Source organism: Ursus maritimus (genome assembly GCF_017311325.1).
Source record: "Ursus maritimus isolate PB19 chromosome X unlocalized genomic scaffold, ASM1731132v1 scaffold_X1, whole genome shotgun sequence".
NCBI classification, from domain to species: Eukaryota; Metazoa; Chordata; class Mammalia; order Carnivora; family Ursidae; genus Ursus; species Ursus maritimus.
The window spans coordinates 116,161,048-116,177,690 of record NW_024423319.1 but is presented as its reverse complement, the minus strand read 5'-3'; the positions used below and the strand labels follow the sequence as shown (position 1 = coordinate 116,177,690).

Genomic DNA, 16,643 nt, shown 5'->3' with positions numbered 1-16,643 from the left:
AGTCTCTAAGGAATTTTGGAAGCCAGGTCTCCAGGACTTTGAGGGGGCTAGAAGCTCTTGTTGGGAAAGGGTCATTTATGACTGTCTAATAAAACCTGAGTCATGAGACCCTTCAGATGTATATCGGTGGGTCATAATGCTTGGGGGATGATTGCTGACATGTATCTTTGAGGGGTAGAGATAAAGGAAGTTTCCAAAGGAATTCTTATTTTATTTTGTTTTAATGTTTTATTTTTAAAATTCCAAAGGAATTATTTATTTTTTATTTATTTTTTAAGATTTTATTTATTTGTCAGAGACAGAGCAAGAGCATGAGCAGGGGGAGGGGCAGAGGGAGAGAGAGAAGCAGGCTCCCCGCTGAGCAAGAAGCCTGTTGGGGGAGGAGGAAAGGGGGACGATGACTCCTGAGATCATGACTTGAGCCCAAGGTAGACACTTAACCAACTGAGCCACCCAGGCGCCCCTCCAAAGGAATTTTTGTATGCTAAAGTAGAGTTACGGGATCTTGGGGGTTGGGCTCAGATTGCCTTTTGTCCATAGCAAAGTAGTAACATCCAGGCAGTTGAGTCCCTAGAGGAATGTCACTCTGCCTGTTTCAATGGCTTGTCAATGGGCTGTAGGTAGTAAGGAAATTTAATAATTTTTCTTCTGTCTTTGTTTCCCACATCAGGCACCAGTCCTGCTTTTGTAAATAAAGTTTTACTGGAACCCAGTCCTGCCTGTTCAGTTGCATATTGCCTGGCTGCTTTCTCAGTACAAAAGCAGAGTTGAGAGTTGTGACCGAGACCCCAAGGCCTGCAAAGCCTTGAATATTTACCTTTTTGTTCTTTAAATAAAAAGTTTGCTGACCCCTGGTCTAAAATACAGTTTCTAGATCTAACCATTCCGGTTACGGTTACTATGGCTGTGTAACAGTTAACTCCAAATCTTAGCATTTATCACGCTCAGATTCTGTGGGGCAGGAATTCCGACAGGGCACAGCATTTCTTTTCAGTCCCCACACCTGGGGACTGGAGCAGTGGGGGCTCCACAGGCCTCACTCCCTAGCCCTGTGTGCTCTTGCGCCAGGGTCTCTCCGGTATGGCAGCTTCAGGCCTCCAGAGCTCTGACACGGTAGCTCAGGTTTCCCGAGTGTGTGTCCCCAGAGAGAGCAGAAGGGAAGCTGTCCCACCTTTTCTGACTAGTCTGGGAAGTCGCATAGTGCCACTTCTTCTGTGTTCTGTTGCTCAGGGCCGTCACAAGGAGCCACTCCAGTTCAAACAGATGGAACATAGGTGTCGCCTCTCAATGAAGGGTGTTAATGTCAAATTGTAAGAAGGGTAGGAGGTGGAATATATTGCTGTGATTATGTCTGGAAGATTAAAGTACCACCGCCACCCACCTACCTGTCTTTAACTGTAGACATCATAGTATCCCCGTGGACCTTAACAGCAACATCATTTAGGGTCCTAGGCTAACAGATCTTCTGCCACGTGCTACCTCCTCTCTAAAACCTTCATTCATCTTTGTACCTGGAAGTCATGTTCATTGTTTCCCTATCTGTCAGTAGAAAACACCTGCAATGTCATGATTTATAAAAACGTATTTTGGTCATGCACATGAGCAGTATTTATTTTTCATACATATTTGGTCTTCATCCATGGTTCCTGGCTCACAGCTCCCAAAACCCTAGGCAGGCATTTCCTGAGCGATAGGAGCATCTTTTGTTAGAATATTGGCTCTCCTGTCCTCAGTTCCTGAAATCCCTTCAGAGCCAGGAAGGTGTAATGGGTATCTTGTTATTCATAACAAGCTCCTTTCCACCACAATGGGGTTTATGTTAATAAAGTGAGTTTTGGAAAACACCTGAGGAAGGGGGCTGGTTGCTAGGGGAACCAACCTTGAATAAAGGGTTGGAACTTTCAGTTCCACCCCTATTTAATCAATCATGTCTATGTAATGAAGCCTCCGTAAAACCCAAAAGGATGGCGCTCAGAGAGCTTCCGGGATGGAGAACACTTGCAAATGTGGGGAAAGTGGCCGGCCTGGAGAGCCACGGAAGGGACACGCCCTGTCCCTAGCTCTTCCTTGCCCTATGCAGCTCTTCTCTTTGGCTGTTTCTGAGTTACATCCGGTGATCCAGTAAGTCAAATGTTTCTCTGGTTTCTGCGTTCTGTGAGCCAATCTAGCAAATTAATAGAACCCAAGGAGAGGGGTGTGGGAATCTGATTTATAGCCAGTTATCAGAAGCACAGGTGACAGCTTGGACTAGCACTTGGCCTCAGAAATCGGGGGGGTGCAGTTTTATAGCATTGAGCCTTTAATCTATAGAAGCTGGTGCTGCGTCTGGGTAGATAGTGTGAGAATTGAGTTGAATTGTAGGAGACCCAGCTGGTGTCCAAGGTTGGCTTGCTGGTGTGGGGAACCTAAAACCCCCCTCCATTGAAATTGGGTCCCAGAACCCAAATAACATCAAAATCTTAATTGAAACACTGAGGATTACTCCCAGCCTCTACCTCTGTTCTTTTACGTGTGTTAATAATCAGTATGTTTGTTTTTCCGAGTCCGAATCAAATCTTAAAATCTGGAAGTGATTGCTTTTCCTCCCTGTGCCTAAGCAAGGCCTCTGCTCTGCCCTCAGTTTAAAATTTTCATTACACCTTTCTGGGGGCTGCAGAAATTCTATGTAAAAGGGATCCAACTGTGACCATCTCAGACGATGTGAAATGTGTAGGTGATAGGAGAGCATCAGGACACTTGTCTTGAAGATGAATGTATATCTCACACACAACTAAGAAAAGTCAATGGACATTATTTAAAAAACATTGTGGGTGGTGAGGCTGAGGTCTCGGTGTCATCCCTTGGTTCTGCTACTGACTTGCTTATGTTTGGACTAACCTCTTTGCAGGTATAATTTTTCGTGGTCTTTGGAGAGTAAGGTTCTGCAGGGTTCCTTTGGGATTTACCAAAAGAAAGGGAAAGGTAAAAAGAAAGAGAGTAGATCGTGAACCCTTCTTGTTGGTCGTCTAGCGAATCCTTCAATAGGTAGTAGAAAAAAGAAACTTCCCTTTGATATTTAAATGACTATTTATTTTGTAAAGAAAGTATAATAGTAAATAACATTTTGTTGTTCTACCACGTAGGTTCTTGGGGTAATAAGCTTGAATGAGACTTTTAGTTGGCAAACTGGATAGTCATTACAGTTCATCTCAGGAAATAATACTTTGGTTATGTTTTTCCACCCCTTACAAAATTTCTGCCTAAGTCGGGGGTCAGCAGAGTGGCCTACTGGCCACATCAAGCCCTCCACTTGTTTTTGTAAATAAAGTTTTAGTGGAACTCAGTCCAGCCCATTCATTGACATGTTGTCTTTGGCTGCTTTCTCACTATGTAGTGACAGTATTGAGCACTCATGAGAGAGGTCATATGGTCTGCAAGGCGAAATATTTACTCTCCCGACATTTACAGAAAACGTTTGCTGACCCAAAACATGTTGCTACTTGAATTAATTTTATACATTTATTTTTCCATTTAGTTGTCCGCTAATACAGTGACTCAATCACAGGGCAAATTTTAGTAAGGTTGTATTTAACCTGACGCTGAATTTTGTATTTAGATAGCGTAAAGGTATCTGGAGAAATCAAGATACCTCTTCATTTTGGTTCTTGTCTGACTGGACCTGAGAAATAAGCTCTCTAAAAAAGGAATTTAGTCTTTAGGGCTCATTCACATCCTTAATTTTTTAAAAAACATTTCAAAAGAATTAATGAGACCAAAATAAGAGGTCAAGACAAGAAGCTAGGAACTTATGAGATGAACTCTTTAGAAAAAGCAATTATTAATAACATCCTATTAATGTGCAATGATATTTGGTTAAAAGAAATTTGTGGAGAGATTTCCACTGACTTTCCAGAATGGCTGCAGTCGTGGGAGTCCTTGCCCGTAAGGACAGAATATTTGGTCACGTACTGACAATGCGGACTGTGATCATAGGAAGCGCCACACGGGCCACACTTGCTGGGAAGGAGAGGCTAGCGCCTGTGAACTGTACTCACAGAAGGACAGAAATCTTTCTAGTCGAAGAATACAGAGTTGTCTGAGACTGTAGTTATAGGAGTCCATAGAATTCATAGTCAGGGTTAGTAGATCTCTGGAATTTGTTTTTCTCCCCTCCCAGCATAACCCGCCCTCTCCTCCTACTGGGAGTAGAGGAAGTAAGTCTCCTCTAAACGTAGGAAAATGGTAGAGTCCACTTTAATTAAAGGCTTTTTAGGGTCATAATCATGACTGTCAGAATTTCAAGAAATAAGAAACCTAAGAGATGAGCTAGACCAGAGATTTTTAAAAAAATATTTTATTAATTTGAGACACATACATGAATGGGGGGGGCGGCGAAGGGGGCAGAGGGACAAGCAGACTCCCCACTGAGTGGGCAGCTGGATCCGGGGTTCGATCCTAGGACCCGAGATCATGACCTGACCCTAAGTCGGACGCTTAACCAACTGAGCCACCCAGGTACCCCCTAGACCAGAGATTTTGAACTCTGCTCCTGGGTCTATGGTTCTGTGGCTTCTCTGGGGCCCTCGCAGCTGGAGGTCCTGGGGGTGGTTCAGTGTCGCTCCCTCTCCTTCCGGCTGAAACAGCTATGCTTCTGTTTTCTGTGTACTGCCTTGCACATAAGATTTGCTATATGAACAGTTTTTAGTAAAATGATTTGAAATCATAGATCCTAGGGCAGCTCTTCAAATTTTTCTGATGAAGGACCTGCAGCGGTCACAACGTGGGTGAGTTCACCTGGCTCATACCGAGAATTAGCCTAGAGCGGCACTTAGCATCTAGCTCTTTTGTGCTCAATCAAGGGCTTTTATCTATGATTCTATAACGAGGAGGAGCTCACTCTCCTGCCTTAATCCACTGAGACAAAGGGTAAGCCTTTGTATTTTTAATACCCTTACTTAAGAGTATTAAAACAATAGTTTAGTATTTGTCAGCTATTGTGACTTTTGTCATCACACTATAACAGTAGTTCTCAAGTTTTTGTATGCATAATAATCACCTGGGGAACTCAGTATAAAAAAAAAAAAACAGTTTCCCATTGATCCTTCTTAGAAATTCTGCTGTGGAATATCTGGATTTTAATCAGACACCCCGATGCTTCTGATACAATGGTCCATGCACCATTGTTTACAAAATACTGTCGTAAGGCTTTATCGCTGCATCTTTAAGGCCACCAGTACTAGTATTCCTTGGTACCACGCCGTCTATGGGGGCGAACTGTGACCAAGTAGATGACGTTAGACTGGGAGGCTGTGCAGCAATAAGGGGCCAACCCCATCATTGGCATTCTACTGGGATGGCGTCTGTCATGCAACTCGGTCATCAAAAACGTGTCGTGTCAGAAGTGGCCACGGAAGGGGAAGAGAGATGTAAAATCATGTTCCATAAATTTGTTGTTGAACTCTAACAAACATACAGAGAGAAGCACCATCATGAGTGTGCAGCTGAAGGGATTTTTATAACAGAGCACACTTTAACCAGCCAGATCAAGAAGCAGAGCTTAAAACAAACCTTTTGTTCCGTTTCCAGTCTTTTATCCACCCCCGTCCCCAGTAAGTGTACCTAACACATAAGGTTGGTTTTTTTTAAGATTTTATTTGGTTTTTTAAGTAATGTCTACACCCGATGTGGGGCTCAACCCACAACCCCGAGATCAAGAGTCTCCACTGACTGAGCCAGCGAGACCCCCCCAACATAGAGGATTTTTCTGAGTTCAGGTTTAGAAATAGCTTTTTAAAAAATTTATTTTTATTTTTTTAAAGATTTTATTTATTTATTTGACAGAAAGAGAGACCGCCAGCGAGAGAGGGAACACAAGCAGGGGCAGTGGGAGAGGAAGAAGCAGGCTCCCAGCGGAGCAGTGAGCCCGATGCGGGGCTTGATCCTAGAACCCTGGGATCACGACCTGAGCCGAAGGCAGATGCTTAACTACTGAGCCACCCAGGTGCCCCAGCTTTTTTTTTTTTCTTTCTCTCTCTCTTATTAATGAGCTCTACAGAATGGACAAGCAGGGGGAGCAGCAGAGGCAGAGGGAGAAGCAGGCTCCCCAGTGAGCAGAGAACCAGACGTGGGGCTTGATCCCAGGACCCCAGGATCATGACCTGAGCAGAAGGAAGAGGCTTAACTGATGGAGCCACCCAGGCGCCCCAGGTTTAGAAGTAGCTTAAATCTCTTTCTACCACATGCCATTGGTCAGAACAATGGCATGTGGACCTCAGCCTAACTGCAAAGGGTACTGGGAAATGTGTCCTTTGTTTCTAGGAAGTGAATCAGTGTGGTTAACATAATATTTTCTCCATTATAGTTAAGTTTATAATCTAGAATATAATCTCATGGCCCAAATAATGATACTTTCTATGCTTATCTATGGGTGTGGCAGATTAAATAAAAGCTTGCTTGCTTTCCTTCTTTCTTTCTTATTTCAAGATTTTATTTATTTAATTTTTTTTCAAGACTTTATTTGAGAGAGAGAGAGAGAGGATAAGCAGGGGGAGGGGGAGAGGGTGAGGGAGAAGAAGAAGCAGACTCCCACTGAGCAGGGAGCATGTCGCAGTGCTTGATCCCAGGACCCCAGGATCATGACCTGAGCCAAAGGCAGGTGCCGCTAAAGATTTTATTTTTAAGTAATCTCTGTACCCAGGATCAAGTGTCACATGCTCCACTGACTGAGCCGGACAGGCGCCCCCAAAGCTTACATACTTTCTAACTTAGTTCTTCGTTTTTCTTTATCTTTTAATTTTCTTTAAAATTAAATTCATTCCCAAATAGATATGTATTTATGTTAATGGTTACTTGAATACTGTTAGATGGAGTTGTGGATGGCTGGTAATTTAGAGAAGGTAAAATGATGTGAACTTCTAGGGACAACTCAATTCGTCAAACATGTCCCAAATAGCATATTAATTTCATGGGAATGAACATTAGTCCTGATGGGTTCTGGGCTCCTGAAGAATGTCCAGGTATACACTTGTTGTGTCTTTAAATCACCAGATCAATTTCTCTACTTCGCTTGCTTTCTTACCCATATCTCTTTGACGTTTGAAATTGGTAGTTGTCTTTCTAATCTTTGTGAAACCCTTAAGCTTACTCATTAAACACTTGGTGGTCAGCTGTGTTGTTTCACATACAAGTGATTTGTTCCTTTTTATTGCTTAGTAGTATTCTGTTGTAGGGATGTACTGCATTTTGTTGATTCACCAGATACTGGACAATTGAATTGTTTTCAGTGGTTACCAATATGAATAAAGTGACTATGTACCCGGGCATAGAAGTCTTTGTATGGACTAGAATTCACAACCCTGAGATCAAGAGTCGCATACTCCACCGACTGAGCCAGTCAGGTGCCGTTGTCTACAAATGTGGGCTCCCCCCAAAATTTAATAGCCTACTGTTGACCAGAAGACTTACCAATAACATAAAAAGCCAATTAACACTATTTTGTATGTTATATGTATTATATACTGTATTCTTAAAATAAGCTAGAGAGAAGAAAATGTTATTAAAATCATAAGGAAGAGAAAATAGATTTACAATACTGTATTTACTAAAAAAAATGCATGTATAAGTGGATCCGCGCAGTTCAAGCCCGTGTTGTGTAAGGGTCATCTGTGTACCCTGTTTCTCCACCATCCTAACAGCAGTGTAATTTCCTTTCTTGTATTTCCTTCTGATCTTTATCCAAAAGTCTCTGTTGGTAAGTGGGGGACTGCAAATGCCTTTTGTGATTTAGTTTGGCTCTGATATTGTGTTCTTAAGTTCAGCCTTTCAGTGTGCTCCTCTGTTCAGATAGCTTTTATTTTTCTTACTTGGAATTACTTTCCTAGGATGAATATCTCTGAATAGTATTACTGGCATAAAAGGCATAAGTTTTTAAATTCATTTTAATATGAATTAGTTCTTTGTTTTCTAAATTTGTACCAGTTAGGAAATGTCCGTTTCCAATCTGTCTAGGCCCTGCTGTACCAAAGATAGTTTTTGAATAAACCATCCTCTCTGTACATCTTGAGAAAGCAGCTGTGCCAGTTTGCAAGCCTCTAACGGTAACAGTAATAGCTTCTTTCTTAAAGATCCTATGTAAGAAACAAACAATATGCTAAGTCAGAATTCTAGTGCTAAATAAAATCCCCACGACAGATTAAGATTTGAAGTATGGAAAGAAAGGAAATGAGTTTAGAAAGATAAATCTGTTTGTGCACTGAGTAAGGATAGTATTTTATGCAATAAAGCCTCCTTAAGTAAACATTTGATGGAAGGAATAAAATCTTACTTGGCACATAAATCTTTTTTATTAACAGCAAGGTTGTGTGTATAAGTGAGCACTAATGTACCCAAGGGAAGAAGAAATAGAAGGAGCGATTATGGCAAATAAGATGAGGGCAGAACTGTTTCACTCTTCGTCATAAATTGGTCCAAAATTGTTTAACCAAAACCAAGGAAGGATAGATGGCCATCCTGCTGGCGCTTTACGTAACAGTGAAGCTAATATTTAATCAATAGCAACTTCCTCGAAGGGCTCTGCCTGCTCTAAAATCCTGATGTAATTCAGGTCTGAATGGAAAGGCTTTCCTGCCCTTCTGCCTTTTGATTTCCATAGCTTAACTGAAAATGGAACAACAACAAAAATAACTCAGATGTAGCTTTCTGATGGCAGAGCTACTTCTTTTATACAGAGCTAGCAGCATTTCAATGTGTGGAATTCTCTGGAGTAGTGTTACCTGAAGACGTTTGGACAAGGAAGAGCCTTGCTCTCTTGCTCGGAATGAGTGCTGTAGCAACCTGTAGCATTTCACAAGCAGGCTCCCTTTTACGGGTGTGGACAGTGAGGGAGAATATAATGATGTAAGCGAGAGGAATGGCAAATGAAGATGAAACCTGGCTGGGCCGAAGTGCTGGGCTGTCCTTGGGTTCAGTGCATGTGGGGTGGTGGGCCCCTCTCATTACCTATGGCATCAGCCAGCCTGGTTTGGAATGGTAGTAACTACCGCCTAGAGATGTTGTCAGCATTAAATGAAAAGATCGCTGTCTGGCATAAGAACTCAGCAAGTTTCAAGTATATGCTAGTGTTGCATTTTTGTTTTGTTGTGTTGTTTAGTCGTAGGAAACTGAGGACCGCCGGTGGGTTGGAGGGAGACTCATCGCAAGAACAAATAGCTCAATGTCAAAGTCTCAGTCATCCGGACGAGGGGTACTTGAGTAAAGTGGTGAATTTCACTTGGATTTTTTTCTAGTTCCAAAATCTGCATTTATTATTTTTTTAAGATTTATTTATTTATTTTAGAGAGAGAGAGAAAGAGAGAGTGTGCACAAGCTGAAGGAGGGGCAAAGGGAGAGGGAGAGAAGCAGACTCCTCATTGAGTGTGGAGCCCCACATAGGGCTCCATCCCATGACCCAAGCCGAAACCATGAGACAGATGTTCAACCGATTGAGCACCCAGGCGCTCGCAAAATCTGCTTTTAGATCTTAATTCCAGACAAAATGTTACTAAATATAAATGTCAAGATCTATGCGGAGTCAGAGATTTTTTTTTTAAGGATGTGAGCATTTTTTTTTTAAGTTTATATTTTTTAGTAATTGCTGTACCCGGTGTGGGGTTCGAACTCAAGACCTTGAGATCAAGAGTCACATGCTCTTCGACTGAGCCAGACAGGTGCCTCCTCACCCCCGCCCCCCATCGTGTCCTGGGTCAGAGATCTTCTTTCCTTAACTTGCAAGCTAAGAAGGTAGCCTGCTACAATTTCATGGATGCTGACAGAAGGAAGACCCAACACCCCTGTCACAGACAAGAGACAGCGTATTGCTCACAGCCAAGCAGTAGCCAGAGTATCAGCATTTGTGTCTGTTCTGAGTGCCAGTTCCGATAGGGCAACACCAAGAGGAGCAGGTGGGTGTAGGGCATGCAGTGGTTTCCATTGCAGGAAAGGAGCCCTGAGCTTAGAGAATCCAAATCTCTTAGAGTGGAAATAATCGTGTATACCCTTTGCTCCAAAGGCTGGAATGATCTCTGTCTTTCCAGGCTGCAAGCATACCTGCTCTCCGCTTGGAAGGGAAGGAGGGAAGCACTAGATCTTTGAAGTCTGTTCCCTATATGGACATCTTTGAAAAATGAGTCCTGAACAGAAGGCAGTCAGGGCCTCCGCTGGAAGGATGTGTAGAAATGGGGGCGGTCCGTGGAAAGTTGCTTTCTGACAGTAAAATTTGAAAGCTGTGTTTATATTGGAAGATAGGAAAGGGTGCAAAGAAACATTGCTTTGATGTCATATGTGACAAAATGCAACATAGAGTAAAGCACACATGGCATCTCAAGGACTGTGTTATCGGTGTTTGATGGTACCTGTCCCTTGGTGATTCTGGAGGTGGTGGTACTTGGCATCAGGGGTACCTGGTGGTTCATCAGTGGAGCCCCATGGGAAGCAGCTCCCTCATGGCCTTGGAAGGCCCTGAGGAGGGATCTCTACACAAATGTGCCCCCAAGAGAGGAGTACATGGGAGAATTCACAAGGGCAAACAGGAGTTCCTCAAGAGCCTTTAGACACTTGTTGAGGGGTCCCAGAAGCAGTGGGAGGCAGTTCTATAAGGAACTGTGGGCTCCCCAGCAGTTGGGGGAAATGAAATTCAGCAGAACACAGGTTGGATGGAGAAGGGCATCTGCTACTCCCGATTTAAAAGACTATTTCTATGGTGTGTTGATGTGTGTGTAGAAATGTTAATTTGTAAGAAAAAAATTAACAGTAATGATGAAGTGACACAGTCAAATTGATTTACCCGTGTCCACTGGTTTTCTGATTAGTTTCTGGTCCAGATTTTATCAATGATGTGTAACTGTCAAGTGTCTGTTTCAGTGCTCCCAAAGTATATTTTAGGGTACCCCAGGATATTCCTCCAATTACACTACAGAAGAAAACCTTTGGCCAAATACATTCTTTTTAAAAGATTTTACTTATTTATTTGACAGAGAAAGAGCACAAGCAGTGGAAGTGGCAGGCAGATAGAGAAGCAGGCTCCCCGCTGAGCAGGGAGCCTGACACAGGACTTGATCCCAGGATGCTGGGATCATGACCTGAGCTGAAGGCAGCCGCTTAACCACTGAGCCACCCAGGTGTCCCTGGCCAAATACATTTTGAAAATGCTGAGTATCATACCCTTCCCTCTTGGGGATTTATACTTCACAAAAACATATTAAAAACTCTAAGTTATCGTGCCTTTAAGGATGCTCTTGAACTTTGTTTAAACCGACTTTTGCTAAATTCACCTGATCCCAGAATCCTCTTTTTGCATAACATTCACGAAAATCTCATGGCACCAATGTTTGGGAGAGCACATTGCAGAAACTGCTTTATAGTAACATGACAGCACTGTCACAGTTGAAGTAGTAATAAATAATAAAGGAAACTTTCAGGTTATTTAAGAGCTTTTCAGCAATACCTGTTATATTTGTTGCTTGTATCTAACTAAGGTCAGTTACAAACTTAAACTCTTTCAGTCCTGGCGCTGCATTGTAGTCCTCGCTAGTGAGAAGCTCTAATCCACCAGACATGATCTGGAATTTCTGATAGTGACATGAGAAGTTCATCCGAGCTTTTAAGAAGCCACAGTTACCACATTGAGTTGATAGGATTCTGGTGAAAGGCAAACATGGTTGGCCTTTCATAGAGCTTGAGCGGCCTTATTGGGGTACATTCCCATTTTTACAACAGCTTTATAGAATTCACAGTCATTTGTGAATTCCTTGACTGTGTGGGACGCAAGGTTGGTCACCATTGGATAAGACTGTCTTTTTTCTTGGGTCTGTGTCAGGTTTTTATTACATTGTCTTTGTTGCCAGGTAAAATATTAAGAATGTAGTGAAGACTTGGAGAGTAGCCTTGGTTTTCATGTTTAGAAAGCTGGATCAATTGGTGGATTTATTGGGTGTTTTTCATTATGTTTAGTGGAAGATAAATTAGTTTTTTATCTTGTTTGCATAAATCATCTATCAAATTTTATGCATGACAGCTGCTCCTTTTGAAGTTATCTCTTAAATAGGAAGTGAGATAAGACCAAGCTTGTGGAATTGGTAGGAGGTATTCTGGCAGGAGCTATCACATAATCACATGGGATATTGTGATTAATGTCACAGTGGCTAAAATTGTGATGTGGATGTTTTTTCCCCAGTTAACATATTTCCCTTTTCTGTTTTATCATGCATTCAAGTCAGGGAGATAGGGAGGTTTCTGTTTCAATCTTGGGGCCACCGTAGAAATTTACTTAATATTTATGAGCCTCAGGTTCTAGAAGACTCATTTGGGTGAACTTTAAAAAATATATAGATTTCTTAGCCCTACCCAGATTTGCTAGATAAGAAGCTCCTAGTCTAGGGGGAGGAATGTGATTCTGTGTGCTTTGAAAGTTCCTGGAGCCTAAGTGAGTCTTCCGTGCAGCTAGGCTTTTCACCAGCGTTGGGAGCCAACAGATGAGATTAAAAACCCTAGTACTTTACACCTTATGAGTCTGTTAATTCTGGTTTCTAGTTTTTGAGTAAAGCACTGATTAACTGGCATGAATGTCTGTGTCATGGCCATTCTGAGGACAAACGTTGGTGTGCTCTATTGGTTATTTCTATAGCACCTTCCTACTCAACATGAGTTCTTTTTTTTTTTTTTTAACTTTTTTTTTTTTAAAGATTTTATTTATTTATTCGACAGAGATAGAGACAGCTAGCGAGAGAGGGAACACAAGCAGGGGGAGTGGGAGAGGAAGAAGCAGGCTCATAGCAGAGGAGCCTGATGTGGGGCTCGATCCCAGAACGCCGGGATCACGCCCTGAGCCGAAGGCAGACGCTTAACCGCTGTGCCACCCAGGCGCCCCTCAACATGAGTTCTTGAGTGTTGTGAGATGACCATCCAATCCAGGGCATTTCTGAGAGTGAAAGGGCAACAGACATAAACCAGAATTGTCCTGAGCAAACAAAGATGTATGGTCAGTCATATAGACCTAGCCTAACTCGAAGGAGAGAGAATAAGGAGAGGAAAACCCATTGAAGAAGGTCACATGGAGTAGATCTGCCATTTCTTTTTCTGCTTCTGTCTCCATTCTGATACTTTATTTGGTACCCAAGGGAACATAGGGAGATTAGATTGGCAAACACCACTGTTGGGTGGGATTGGGGCAGGGAGGGAACAATGTTGGAATGATCTATGAACTAGATTATGTTGAGCTGTGCAGCCTTTGAATTAAATCCAGACATATCAACTCAGTCAACCACAAGAGGGAGTAAATATTTATGTTCACCCACCATATAATCAGGGATGAGCTGGGCTCTGGGACGCCAGAATAAAAGATTCCTTGCCTTCATGGAACTAACAGTATAGTCAGAAGTGTAAGTGAGTGCACAGGCCATTCAAATACTGTGTGAAGTTAAGTCCAGGTTTCCTTCGGAAAGAAGATTGCAATTTCAACTGTTGCAGGGAGTCCATGTAAACCCAGAAATAATATTCAACAGGACCCTAGCCACTACCAGGAACCTCACCAAAATTCTCCATTGTTTCCCAGTCTCTCCTATTTCTTTTACTTTCATTGGCCCATTTTTACTTTCTGAATGTGGTTGTTTTTTTTTTTTTTAATTATCCAGATGTTCTTTGAGAATTGTAAAAGAACAAAAACATTTTTTGCAAGCTGCCTTTTTTTAAATAAATGATTTGCTTTTGATTACAAATACTGTGTAAGACGATGCCTTCTTCTGCAAAACCAATAAATACAAGGACAAATTTTATTTTATTTTTTAAAGATTTTTATTTATTTCGAGAGAGAGAGAGAGAGAGAGAGAGCAAAGTAGGGGGAGCATCAAGCAGAGGGAGAAGCAGGCTCCCTGCTGAGCAAGGAGCCCGATGCAGGACTCAATCCCAGGATGCTGGGATCATGATCTGAGCTGAATGCTTAACCTATTGAGCCACCCAGGCGTACGAAGAACAAATTTTAAACATGTGATTTGTCCAAGATATTTGGAAGAAAAAAAACACACCAGATTTTTTTTTTCTGGTATTAAAAAAAATATATCAGTATTCCCTAACCTTTCAAAGAATATGTTAAAAGGTATGACTCAACTGGAGAAAGAGAGAGAGAGACAGACAGAGACCATCTTACAGCTGCTTTAAATAGCTTCTGATAATTCTTCTGCTGTTACCTTTCCCTTCTGGAACTCATATCTTCTCAAAAGTGTTGAATGTATTTTTTTCTTTTCTTCTTTTTCTTTTTTTTCTTTTTAAAAATTTTTTTCTTTTTTCTTTTTTTTTGATTTTTTCTTGTTTCTTTTTAAATTTTTTGTTTTCTTTTTTCTTTTTAAAATTTTTTTCTTTTTTGTTTCTCCTTTTTTCTTTTTTAATTTTTTTCTTTTTTAAATTTTTTTTTGTTTTTCCTTTTTATAATTTTTTTCTTTTTAAAATATTTTTTCCTTTTTAAATCTTTTTGTTTTTTTGTTTTTCCTTTTTTCTTTTTTAAATTTTTTTGTTTTTTAAATTTTTTTCTTTTTTGTTTTTTTAATTTTCTTTTTTTCTTTTTTCTTTTTTGTTTTTTTAAATTTTTTCCTTTTTTTGTGTTGTTTTTTGTTTTTAAATTTTTTTCTTTTTTTCCTTTTTTGTTTTTTTTCAACTTTTTTCTTTTTCTTTTTTTGGTTTTTTGTTTTTTTAATTTTTTTTCTTTTTTTCTTTTTATTTCGTTTTTTAGTTTGTTTTTTTCTTTTTTTCTTTCTTTCTTTTTTTCTCCGATGCAGATGGTGATTTTATTAAAACACAGGGGTAGGACCTGCGGGTAGAAAGAGCTGCTGCCTAGAATATTTCTAATGAACTGATTAATGGGGGAAAAGGAAATATTTATTGAACACCTATGTATAAGCTTTACCATAAACAACTATGCATATCAGAAAGACACTAACTTTAAAAAGGCACCCAAAAAAAGTGAGGAAAAACCTGAATTATGGAAAAGAAAGTAAAATTTAACAAATTTTACTAGAAAGACTAGAATAAAAATTAGCAAACATACACACATAAAATATACACACACAGGAACACTATGTATTGACCCACAAAGGGGAAAAGCAGTGGTTCAAGACCACTCAACATAGCTTGTTGGTTAAAGGCACAAACAAACAAACCACACAAACACACACACACAAAACAGTTTATTTGAACAGTACACTCAATCTGCAACACAAATTCAGAATTATTTAACAATGCTTTCTTTCTTAATACAAGAGATGCCCATGTTGGGTGTACATATCTATATCTATTTTAAATGGTTTACTGTTGACTTATTTTAAAATATACTAGTGTTACTATATGCAACTGTTTCCTGTATTTAACAGCCTTTTCTTTTATTTACCTCATGTGTCTAGACCTATCAAAAGTTTGAGGTTGACAGGCAAAATGGGTTGCTTATTCTCTGTGAAATTGACTGCAGTGGTTTTAAACTCTGGCCAGAAAATGTTGGCTTGCCATTTCAACACATGGAAATAGTTACATTGATGCCCAGGTTGCCATTTTCTGCAAAAAGCTGTGCAACGCTGTTATCGAAGACTAGGCAATCATTGTTCATAATGGCTGTGGTGATTCCCTCGTGAATGGAGCGTGGAGTCGCTTCCCAAGTCAGCCGCCGCCTGTGACCATTTAGCTCAAGACGATAGGCGAAGTTTTCAGCTTGCTTGTGTGTTCCTATCAGCTGGACAATTGCGAAGAACTGCTGGTGACCGTTGTACTTCTCTTGTTTCTCCAAGACTAACATGAAGTGAACTCCAAAACAGGACTGCGTCATCACCCAGTCCACGGCGCCAGGGAGATCAATGTCGGTAGCCAGGAAAACGATATCCTCTCCCTGCAGGGTCGTAATGGATTCATGCTGATGCATCAGATGGGGCATCACAGCTTCCAGAGAGCCTTGCCATTTACAGAAAGCGCCGGGGCACGGGCACACATAAGGCCGAAGGTCACACATCTCTTCGTGGTCTGCTTTCTCGGTGTGTGGCAAAGTTATTTCACATCCAGAAGCGGCGTATTTACATGGAAAAAGTACGGAATTGGCCACTTTCTCCATAGCCAGGTTGCGAATGGATCCCAGAGGCCCCCGGCAGGTCGGACAACAAGTGAGCTTCGGGCGACAGGTGGTACAAACAAGATGGCCACTGTGACACTGAAGAATGGGTGGTAACACATAATCAAAGCAGACTGGACACTCAAAAAGACTTGCCAGGTCGCTGTTGCATGCGGTTGTGCCGGCCAGGATAGGCGCCCTCTGGGATGGTGTACACGCCGAGGTTCCAGGAGGTAATGCGGTTGAAGTCTGGCGGCTCATTTCTGTAGGCGGAGAGCACGGCTCAGACCGCCGTTGTCGCTCAAACGCGCTCCGTCGTCGCTGTCGCTAACCCCTGCCACCGCCTCTTCCCTGAGCCGGCACCGGCACCGACGGGACTCCCTGGGCCGCCACCGACGGGACTCCCTGGGCCGCCGCCGCCGCCGCCGCTGCCGCTGCCGCCGCCGCCGCCTCTCGAGTGTGCCCCTCAACGGTCGCCTCTGACGCTCGAGAGCTCGCCTTTCAACGGTCGCCTCTGACGCTCGAGAGCGCGCCTTTCAACGGTCGCCTC

General features: G+C 41.8%; 2 protein-coding genes across 2 annotated transcripts in view; one reads left to right on the top strand and one right to left on the bottom strand.

Annotated features, from left to right (window-relative positions):
* The window catches only part of FRMPD4 (FERM and PDZ domain containing 4), a 551,891-nt gene that overhangs the window by 75,425 nt on the left and 459,823 nt on the right, over positions 1-16,643 (top strand). The gene's annotated exons all lie outside the window — the stretch shown is intronic.
* On the bottom strand, positions 14,769-16,637 carry LOC103668098 (E3 ubiquitin-protein ligase SIAH1-like). The gene has a single exon (XM_008696369.2). It carries the CDS (start codon positions 16,352-16,354, stop codon positions 15,506-15,508), a length of 849 nt encoding a protein of 282 aa, XP_008694591.1. The 5' UTR covers positions 16,355-16,637; the 3' UTR covers positions 14,769-15,505.

What these genes read in the sequence shown, in the direction of transcription:
- LOC103668098 (XM_008696369.2), bottom strand. Translation starts at nt 16,354, where the DNA reads ATGAGCCGCCAGACTTCAACCGCATTACCTCCTGGAACCTCGGCGTGT.